This window comes from Lottia gigantea, assembly GCF_000327385.1.
Source record: "Lottia gigantea unplaced genomic scaffold LOTGIsca_28, whole genome shotgun sequence".
In the NCBI taxonomy this organism is placed as follows: Eukaryota; Metazoa; Mollusca; class Gastropoda; family Lottiidae; genus Lottia; species Lottia gigantea.
In genome coordinates this window covers 474,451-485,685 of record NW_008708898.1, presented here as the reverse complement: position 1 = coordinate 485,685, position 11,235 = coordinate 474,451, and the positions used below count along the sequence as shown (strand labels likewise).

At 33.5% G+C, this 11,235-nt stretch overlaps 1 protein-coding gene across 1 annotated transcript; it reads right to left on the bottom strand.

Moving 5' to 3' along the window:
• Positions 1-6,740: 6,740 nt before the first annotated feature.
• On the bottom strand, positions 6,741-8,051 carry LOTGIDRAFT_161161 (hypothetical protein; the record flags this gene model as incomplete). Its single annotated transcript, XM_009056501.1, has 1 exon — positions 6,741-8,051. One exon carries the CDS (start codon positions 8,049-8,051, stop codon positions 6,741-6,743), a length of 1,311 nt encoding a protein of 436 aa, XP_009054749.1.
• Positions 8,052-11,235: the final 3,184 nt, after the last annotated feature.

The window sequence follows — 11,235 nt, the reverse complement described above, 5'->3', positions numbered from 1 at the left end:
GGTTCTAAAGGACTAAATGTCGATGGCATTTTTATTTTTTTTTGATTTAAAGAACCATGTCCACTTAGTTTAATATTCAGTATGTACGGGTTATATTTGGGTCAAATGATATGTTATGTTACAACATGATTATATTGTACTTGTTATAGTCGAGATAAAAATATAAAAAAAACTTTATTCATAAAATAGCAATACTAACCATGAGCGTTTGTTAAAACTTTACCTTCAGATCAACTTTGCGTGTAATTATCTGCTCTATTTATAATGTCCTCGGAGGATAGATTACATGAAAGCAGTATGGAGCTATTGTAAGGTCAAAAACATACAAAGTGTTGTTTTATCTTTTGGTCCTTTTTTTTTTGCACATTGTTGCATTTAGATTTCAATTATATCTCATTGTTGCTTTTCAAACAGAATACAATGTGCACTTATTTACAAACTTTTCTTGATTCATATTTGGACTATAATCATTTAAAGGACATTAACTTTTAGATATCCGTAAATAAATCCCAAGTAGGTATCCAACAATTTGACGATGGCTTTAGGTTAGGAGTATGCTACTAATACTGCTTTAACAACAGCAAACCATTTCGTTCATTTGTACAAGTACATGGGTAATACTGCCTTAAAGATAAAAAAAAATCTTAAATGCTAATCTAATTGTGATAGACGCTACTTGTATTGAAGAGTGGTCTGAAGTACCTTTTTATATTTTATGGTCGAAACGGAATTTCAATGATAAAATGGAAGCAAACAATGTGTCAGCAGGATTTTACAAATGTCACATCAAAAGTTTTGAAGAAAATAAAGGGAACCTTGACAATTAGAGAACAAATTTGGGGAATCTTCTTTCTTAAGCCGATACTTTCAAGTTCCTCCTGCTCTATTTTTACCGAGCCATATTAAAGATAATAAAATTTGGGAATTCAACTGAAATAACGTCAGGAAATGAAGCCTTGGTCTTTTCTAATAAAGGTAGACTGACACTTGTATAAACAATATCTGAACCCAAGACAATTTTTCAGATCTTTTCATAATTCTAGAATCTTTCTAAAATTTGAAATGCTACATTTTAACTCAGATCAGAAATTCAAATCACTCCTTTAAATGTATATTTCGACAAACTTTTACTTGTCCCAATGTATATATGAAAACTACAAATTTCAAGTATGAAATAGAATTCGCCGTTTCATTCGGCGTATGGTCATAAATAAATGTTACTTTGACTTTCAATAGATGTCGGTATCTTTTTTCAGATATAATAATTTTACTTCGACGACCTTTTTTCATTTCAGTGGGATTTTCAACTTTCTGGAAAATAACGTCTCAGAAAAGTTAAATCCAAACTTCAGTATTTCAGTTCTTTACATGTAGGTAGAGGTTAATAAGTTTTCAAATGTCAACCTAAAACTTGTACATTAACTTGACATGCACAATTTTATACAGGGTTTGACATGGTAAACATACGTTGTGACATAATATTTGGTTAGCTGACAAACAAATTATAACATATAGGTAATTATAAAAATACTTACCTCTAATGACAATAAATCATAATTATAAAATATATCCGTACATTCAACTAACCACTTGATATTCAAAATACTTCATATATCAATTAACAACTTTTAATGTCTACGAGAAAAATAATTCTTCTAACTGTGGCAGGAAAAATGTGAGACATAACACTTCAAAATGTGAAACATTACACTATAAAATGGAAAAATAACACTTTAAAATGTGAAACATTATACGAGAAAATAATATGTAGAGAATGCGACAATATAAATAAAGGCAAGGTTTATAATCAAATACAGTAGAACTTTCTCAATATACACCTTCCATAGGCATCAAATCCACCACGTGACCCTGGAAGCGCGTGTTCAAACTCTCTATATTGATCATTGATGATAATCACGAGAAAGTGTGTTGCCGGTATGTTACTTTAAATCACAATAGTGAAAATTGGATCAACACCTACGTGATTACTCTTCCGGAGCACCTGATGTCACCCTCCTCTTATTGTCGTCTTTTTTTCTCTGATCTTTTGTGCGCGATAATATACTACATAATATGTTATCCCTTTAGTGTCATTTCATATTCTAAGCCATTCTTCGTGTTCTTTATCATCTACGATGTCTTATGCAATGTATATTAAAACCTCCTGTGATTAGTGATATTTCAACATCCTATTATTTCTAATAGTCTACTAGTTAATCTGATTATCTGGAGTCAGAAGGTCGAGATATTTCAACAATACAAGAAAACAATTAGGATCGTCTAGCCTTTTAAAAGGTATACAATAGTTAGCCTAAGACTAGAGTTTAACGGAGCAGTAAGCGGTAGAATTGGCATTGCTTTTGCTCTTGAATATTCCGGAATTTCTAATGGACAGGACGAGTTTCGGACGTAAGCAAAGAAGCTTACATATTACTCGTCCCATAAGAAATTTTTTGTCAGTTTAGTGTTTTTTCTTTTTTTCGCTTGATAAAGGGATTAGTCCTGAAACGCAGGTACATGTACTCTAATTGTATCGACTTATAACCTACTGTTTGTACGTTACCGTTGATTTATTTTTTCCTGTAAGAAACTGTGACTGGGTCAACCTGTTGCTAATTTAGACCAAACGGATATCCGTTTTTAACCCTAAACTTGATAACTGCAGACAACTTACAGACAACAGTGCTAACGATTCTTCAGGTATGACGAAAATAATCAAATTGTGATATATAATACCTGGAAAACTGGGATTTTATCATTTAGAGACGAACTGGCACAAAAGATAGTTTTCAAAACAAAATTGGTAGCCTTTATTGTCTGCAGCAGTTTGTAATTTGTCTCGCCCTTCCTTAAGTATTATATTTGATTTGGTTGATGATGAGCCTGTTGTTTTAGAATTTATAAGGAAATGATAAATAATCTACACATTTCAATATGTCTCAACTAATCCAGTCTGTCTCACATTACAAGAAATCTCTTGCTGTACGACTTGTCTCAAAGAAAACTATTATTTCTAAAATAGCGATAATGACGTCAGAAGTTGTTATGTATTTTCCGTTTTTCATTTCCTGATCTAAGAGTAGAGTTCCTGATGGCCATATTTAGAAAATTAAATGACAGTTCAATCGCCGACTTCTTAGTAATTTTCAAAAAACAATAGGAAAAAAATGAAGCATAAAAACCGAAACAATATTGTCAAAACTGTACGCCATTATTAGGAAAGGTCGATTCTAATCGAAAAATAAAGTTAGTTTTTTTTAATGAAACTTATTTAAAAAAGAAAAATGTTATTAAACACATAATATTAACAATTTCATTCATTGATTTGGACACAGTAACGAAACTTTGCTTACAAGAAGACACAATGGTCTTAATTTAGTTATGTTTTGTAGTGTTCCGAGTCCTTGCCAATAGTATTTGAAAAGTTCAAGGCATTCCCTAGGGGAAAAAGCTACACAGTAACTAATGAGTATAATTCCTAAAATAACGTAGGCTAATGTGAATCCAAAATTTATTGTATCATCTGATTAGATCGATGGTTCGTATCTAATGGCTCACGGTTTAGGTTCAGGTATGCCTCAAGGAATTATAATATTTTCCCGGTGATTCGTGATTCGTAACATTATCGTGTAAGTGTTATAAGGTATAACGGTATTTATGTCTGTGCACATGGACATAGACAATATCTTCTACTTATATCTAGAATGCCGAAATTTCAGTTTTACGCCAATGTATGCTCCAGTTTGGAGGTTTTTTATATTATAAATTAGTAAACACCTATTTAGCCTATCGGTCCTAGTATATCATTTTTTGTTTCTTTTTGAATTGAATCTGGTGCTTTCCATCCTTCACCTCTTAACAAACTGTTTGGTAGGAAACCAAAGATTTGTAACTGGTTATGTCGAAAGTTTTAGATTTTATTTTTTGAATCGATTTCACACTCTTAAATATATGGCAAAACTATATTACATTATTATATTTTTTCTTTCAAACCTCCAGTGACGTCTGGTTTGTTATCTTATAAAATCCCTTTCATAAGATATCTCAGGGTTTCTAGAAATGTTATTTTAACAGATACATATATACATAATATACCTAGAAACCCTGGGGTATATTCCCAGCAATATCATTTAAATACAATCTCCCTGAGAATATATACATAATAAACCTAGAAACTCTGGGGTATATTGCCAGGAATATCATTAAAATATAATCTCCCTGAGAATATATACATAACATACCTAGAAACCCTGGGGTATATTCCCAGGAATATCATTAAAATACAATCTCCCTGAGAATATAGACATAATATACCTAGAAACCCTGGGGTATATTCCCAGGAATATCATTAAAATACAATCTCCTTGAAAATATATACATAATATACCTAGAAACCCTGGGGTATATTCCCAGCAATATCATTAAAATACAATTTCCTTGAGAATATATACATAATATACCTAGAAACCCTGGGGTATATTCCCAGGAATATCATTAAAATACAATCTCCCTGAGAATATATACATAATATACCTAGGAACCCTGCGGTATATTCCCAGCAATATCATTAAAATACAATCTCCCTGAGAATATATACATAATATACCTAGAAACCCTGGGGTATATTCCCAGCAATATCATTAAAATACAATCTCCTTGAGAATATATACATAATATACCTAGAAACCCTGGGGATTACAATCTCCCTAAGAATATTAACATAATTTGTAACAGAAAAAATATGGCGTCACTAGAGATAAAAATATCAAATGCTTGTGTCTAATATTAAGACCAGAAGGCTTTATCAATGAATAAAAAATCTAGCTCACTGGTCGCCGGATGAATTGAAAACGTTTGTAGATACGAATTGCATCCCTTTGCCAGAAGACTTTAACTTCCCGAGAATGTTTTGGATTGATAAATAATATAGAGATGCCTTGCATATCTCCAGTGGACACTATCGAGTGCAGGTCGTGTTCGAGCGATGCGTTTTGACCTACATTTTGTTTTCGTAAAATAGATGGGAATACCGTTTACATCATCACTTGCTTTCTCCGACTCATGGCGTCAAAGGCCTTGGGTAATGGAATGGAGAAAGTTCACAGGTTGATGAACTGACCGAATCTGGAAGGCGCGCCTTTATTTCAGTACTTTTTTATTGTTTTTCAAATAATCTCTGCCCATTTATGGGTCAGATAAAACACTTTCCCTTGACTTTTTATGATATTCAAAACACTTTACCCCGATATCATAAAATCCGAAAATGTCGTGATTTATCCTATACACTTACGAATTATGACTTCTGAAATCAGATCTGTCTGAAAACACAAGTACACAGTAAAACTGAAACATATTGATTAGAAACGGAGACCATCATCAGATGAAGAAATGATGAGACATTGACATTTGAGTTAATGTTAAAAGCTACATGTAAGGACTTGTAAAAGGTCAATCCCTCTTAATCAAATTTTACCACTAAAAACTGTTATAATTACTTCTTGCTTTGTACATGTTAACATTTGATGCTTTATCTTTTCAACTGGTCAGAGAATTTTAATTAAGGACATTGTCGAGATATTGACAAGGACAAAATATAGGATACATAGAACAGCACAAATGACAGTCTCAGTGTTTAACTAAACAAATTTAGTGGATTTCATACGGTAATTTCGATATTTAAAGGACAATACTTTATTATTATTTTCTAAAAACTGTAAGAATAAATACATTGCTTTATTTCAAAAACACACCTATGAAATAAAGATATCGATAAAAAGATATTTTTGAAAAATGTTTATGGCGAAATATGTATAATTTTCAGGATATCATGAAATCAAAAGGTTCTTTTTGGAGATTTCATTTCGTCAATGTCCAAACTGAAACAGATACAATTAATTGCCATCAGTAGTTTAAGATGACAAATGTTTGGACAAATAATCGTGGATTTGGTTATGATTTCAGACAGTTCGCCTTTAAATGGGAAACAATAAAACGTATAGCCCAAACCATACCCTATAGCTGTAAAATACTGCCAAACTAGGTAGACATAATAGTTTCATCTGACCCAGTGGCAATCGTTTGAATGTCTGTTGCATGGAAAGAAAGCAAAACATATTTTGTTGAAGGGAGATAACAACGGAATTAATGAATGCTAATAACAGGTTACCCTTAACATGGCTTAAAACCTACATAGCCAGTACCAAAGTGTATCAAGAAAGGCTCATGTCAGTTGGAGGACTTGCACCAAACGCTCAGGAAAATGAAGAAGTTATGCCGTCATTTAGTGGATGATCGTAGATTCTGACCGGTCACTACGACTACCGGATTCAGTTTTGATAGAAAGTTGAATTAAAAAACGACCAACTGAAAGCGATTGGATGAATCTGTGAGATTTCAGTCGGTGAACTCAGGTAGATTTCTCGAATGTTACTTGATGTTGAAATTGCAGTTGCTCTGAAATTTGAGATGGTCCAAAAAATATAAGGCACATTTTGTGAATAAATATTATGTTTGCTACCGACAGTTATTACTATAACGCCATTGGGTCCAGAGTTCATGAATTTCCCCAGAGTAACCCTTGAGTAAAAAATTATTTTCTACAAAAATGCGGCACAAGATAGTCTATTGTGTACAAGCAAGCGTCCAGAGACTGGCGAACGGATAAGAATCAGAAAATCGTAGAGTTTTTATTATTTTAGTTTCGAGAAGATCATCTACAACAATTAAAAAAGTACAGAAAGTTAATTAAATACACTATCAACGTCCAAATGTTTTGGACTGCCTCTTGGACTTCTCGGACTTATTTCATTTTTACTGAGACCGTCTCTTTTACTTCTAGCGCTCGATTCACTGCTGCTCGACAAATTATCGCCAAATGGAGATCGCTTATCAACATTTGTCGTTGAACCCTTTCGGGGAGTTCTCGGTGAGCTGGAAGACCGTCGACGCAGATCTAAATTGAGACTTAGTCTGGAGGTACAGCTACTTCGTCTGTTTCTTTTGTCCTTGACTTTGTCTACCTCATCCAAGTCGGCTGGTGGTTCTTCAATTTTTACATGGTACACAACAGGTTTAATAGGTCGTCTCCATGATGGACAGCATTGATATTCATACATCAGATACAGATTCCTCAACTCATTCCGCCACGATTTGTCTGACGAATTATTGCTGTTCGATTGTGGGCTTCTTGCGAAAGCTGTATCTGGACGAATAAATGGTGCCGATTCCCTAGATTGACCACGGCTGTTACATTCATCAACTGGAATTGATGTTAATTTAAAGATATTTTCCGGTGTATTCCGGAAATCTTTGGCACTAGCACTGTGTATGAGTCTTTCTGGATCTTTCTGGTTTGCTTTAAGATTTTTGGTAGATCTGATGGTGTTGTAACTGTTCCTGCCAAACGTACCACTAGGAGCACTTCGACAGCATTCTCTGTAACACCTTCTGGAACCTTGACGCTTATTTTCAAAACCAAGAACTAGGTTTGTGTCTTCACAGGGTATCTCAAACGTATCGTCATCCTCTAACAGTTTGACACAGCTATAGCGATTAAGTTTATATGCCAGCTCTAGGGCTGTTTGTCCATGTCTGTTCCGGGTATCCAATGGCAAATTGTAACGCTTTAATGCGTCCACAATCAGTTTGGTAATCATAGAATTTCCACTTCTAACTGTGTAATGAAGTGCTGTGTTTCCATACCTGTCGACATCGTTAATATCGAAATCCATGGCATTCAGTAGGGCCTTAGCTAATTGAAAGCGTCCGTAGATACACGCGTAATGGAAAGTGTTCAAACCAAATCTATCCTTCTTTGACACTTGTGCTCCGTGTTCTATTAGAATCCTCGCTAGTCCCACACCCCACGACTCTGGTTCCACAAAGGCACATAATATCAGAGGTGTTTTACCTTCTTGATCACTTTCATCAATAACGATTCCCATTTCTACAAGAAAACCAACGTGTTTATAATAACCACATCTTATAACATCACACAATGTCATAGACGGTCCACGGATGGAAAAGGCTGATTTAGGTCTCTGAACATTCATTTTTATCTGATAGAAGTATCAACCCTTTATCAATGTTTCAAGCACATCCTGTTGTAGGTCATTCACTAATCCTTGTGATTTAATCCGTTCAGCGATACACTGACATGGAAACCATATTGGTTCTTTCAATTCCAGTCACTGCGTACATCAATATTACATAAAGAAAGTAATAATATCAATAGTCAGATCGATTTCATATATAAAGACATTGTCGTCACACAAACATCTATAGAGTGTTAACGATTTGTAGGGTTTGTTAGTGGTGGTAGTCATGTGATAAGATAGGGTAAGGGTATATAGGGATCTATTATCATATACTCTATTCAAATGAACAATAATCTATAGGTAAACTATCAATTGATTTCTCTATAAAGAAAATTGACAGTGTTGATCACGTGTTCTTACATGTATATATGGAAAAGGAGAAACTAATTACCCACTGTAAATAACAGAATATCAAATATATTGTTACAATGCTCGTTAATAACTACTTTTTATTTAAACCTGTTTTCTGTATAGATTTACATAGTCACAAACAAATTACATTTCAATACCCCTTTTACCTTATTTTTTACCACATACAAAACTTTATGGTCACAATGAACACTCGAAAAGATAAAATTGTTTACTTAAAACTAAACGACGCACCCTTGAAATGTATTTTCTTGAAAATAAGATTATAAATTGATCGAACAATTAAAATAAAAAAAACATTATATTTATTGCTATAATCTCGTAGAATCATAAGCCTTTTAGGCACACCTAATAAATGGAATTTACTTTTTATGTGTAAATCTTGAAGAACATGGTGACTCAAATTATTGTACCATTGCAGACTCTTTGCCAAAGTAATGCCCTTTAACTAATATTAAAAGCAAGAGAAACCAGAATAAAATAATTTCGTAGAATGTTTCCTTACTTTTAATATTCTAACCACTTCGTTCCAATAGATCTGTCTTTAATTCAATTCAAGTACAATTCGTGCAACATGCCAACGATGAAATATAACCATAATCCCAGGAATTTACTAATTCTCTAGAATCTATTTGTTTATTCCCTGGTTCGTTACGATGTTATTTCTTAATGGGGCCTTTCAAGGGACAATTCAAAAGTCACTGGTCTCCGGTTGATTAACTTCAGTTTCTGGGCACGAATTTCACCGGACAACTCTATAATCACTTTCAACTGAGGGGACATCTCTTATCACTTGCACGTTTAAATACTATTCGACCAATACTATAGAACTAATTATTTGTTCCTTCCCAAGAATAACTGTGGTTCCCAAAATCGAAAGATTTCCTAGGATTCTGTCGAGGAAGTTGACAGAAGGAGTACGTTTCAATTTCTAGAATAAAAGAAAGTCTAGCGCACTGGTCGCTACTGGCAGGGCTGATTGAATCTTGTTGGAAGGAGTCGCACCCCTTATTTCATTTTTATGTATATCTATCTCTAAATATGAAATTAAACAGTCGCCTCTTATTAAACACTTCCGCTCTCATTTCTAATATTTAAATCCCTTTTCCTAGAGGTAAGCCCCTTATGATTAAATTCCTCAGTATGCAGGTTTAAAATATCATAAAAACCCTTGGTGGTGTTTAATCCTATACATACAAGACCAGAGTGAAGTTATTTTGGTATTTAAAAAATTCACCAGATTTTTAAATCTGTTTAATTTTAAGGAAATATTTAATTATCAAGGGTTCAAATATTAAAGGGGGCAATTTTGATAAACAAATTATTGAACCATGTAAACTATATCAAGAGAATAAATCAAAACCATCATAACATGTTGACATTACATGGCCTTCAGTTATATCTTTACGCTGTATTTATTTTATAATGAAACTAGGAAAAATATATGATGTAAGTCTAACTAAATACCATGGAGGGATATGCGCAGATAATGAAAGTGGACCTTCAGATGGGCGATAATAAGGTTATTGGTAAAAGGGAATGAAGGAGACTTATGTTTCAAAATTTCATTCCCAACTTGCTAGGTTCTCTTGAGGGTCCTTCTGACAATCCCCTGACGCCATCCCATCCCACAACGTTGCTGGCCGCCCGTGACAAGGCTATAACCATAATAGTGGACTGCTAGTGTTTATATTTTGATTCATTCAAAGATATGTGTATTAGTTTAAGAATATAAAGATAGCTCAAACCGGTCATCCGATTATTATCAATTTTGAACTTATAAATATATACATGCATACCAAGTTTCATCAAGATCGGCTTACTCAATATTGCTGATGAATATGCCTTAGAATATGACCTAATCTTTAATCCAGAAAAAAGTAAATTAATTGTCTTTCCACCGAAAGGTGGTAATGCTCATTTAAAAGATGTGACCCTCGATGGTAAAGTCATTAAACATATTAGGAGTGATTGCCATTTGGGCAATAACCTTAACTGTAAAACTAAAAGTGACCAATTAAAGCAAGGTATTGACGGGTTTATAACAAGAGGTAATGTAACCCTTAAAAACTTCAAATGTGTTCCCTCCGTTGTTAAATATAAGCTATTTAAGACATTCTGTAATATGCCCTTGTATGGTTCCCAAGGATTTCTCAAGTACATCAGTTAACAAGTTTTTCTGTTCATGGCATAAAAGTGTCAGAAGACTATTCAACATATCTCCACGTACAAACTATTGCAAATAATCTGTAATGATTTTTCAATAGAGACACAGCTGTATAAAAGGTTTAAGTTTTATTACAGTATCATTAATAGCAATAATAACTGTCTAAGACTATGTGATCTGCATGCCCTATGTGGTAGTAACTCAACCATGTGCAGTAATGTAAATTTTGTCTGTCGAAAGTTTAACATGTGTAAATATAGTGTAAAATATATGAAAATGTCCCTAATTGTACACATTATGACATAATGACCGTGATAACTGTTCTGAAGAGGATGTAAGAGTTGGCTCTGCAATCAGAGACTTTATTCTATTTAGACATGATAATTATCCAGAATCTTCATATTTAAATGAAATAATTGAGATGCTAGCAACTTCTTAATTGTAAATTGTTGTATATACTATACTTGAACTATTGTACTTTGTGTACGAAATAAATCCTATTATTATTATTAAAAACTGTAGCCTCTATCATGCCTACAAGAAATGTGGACGGACGGACTGACAGGTAGGTGCGATGGCAATATCAAAATATATTTTATCAAA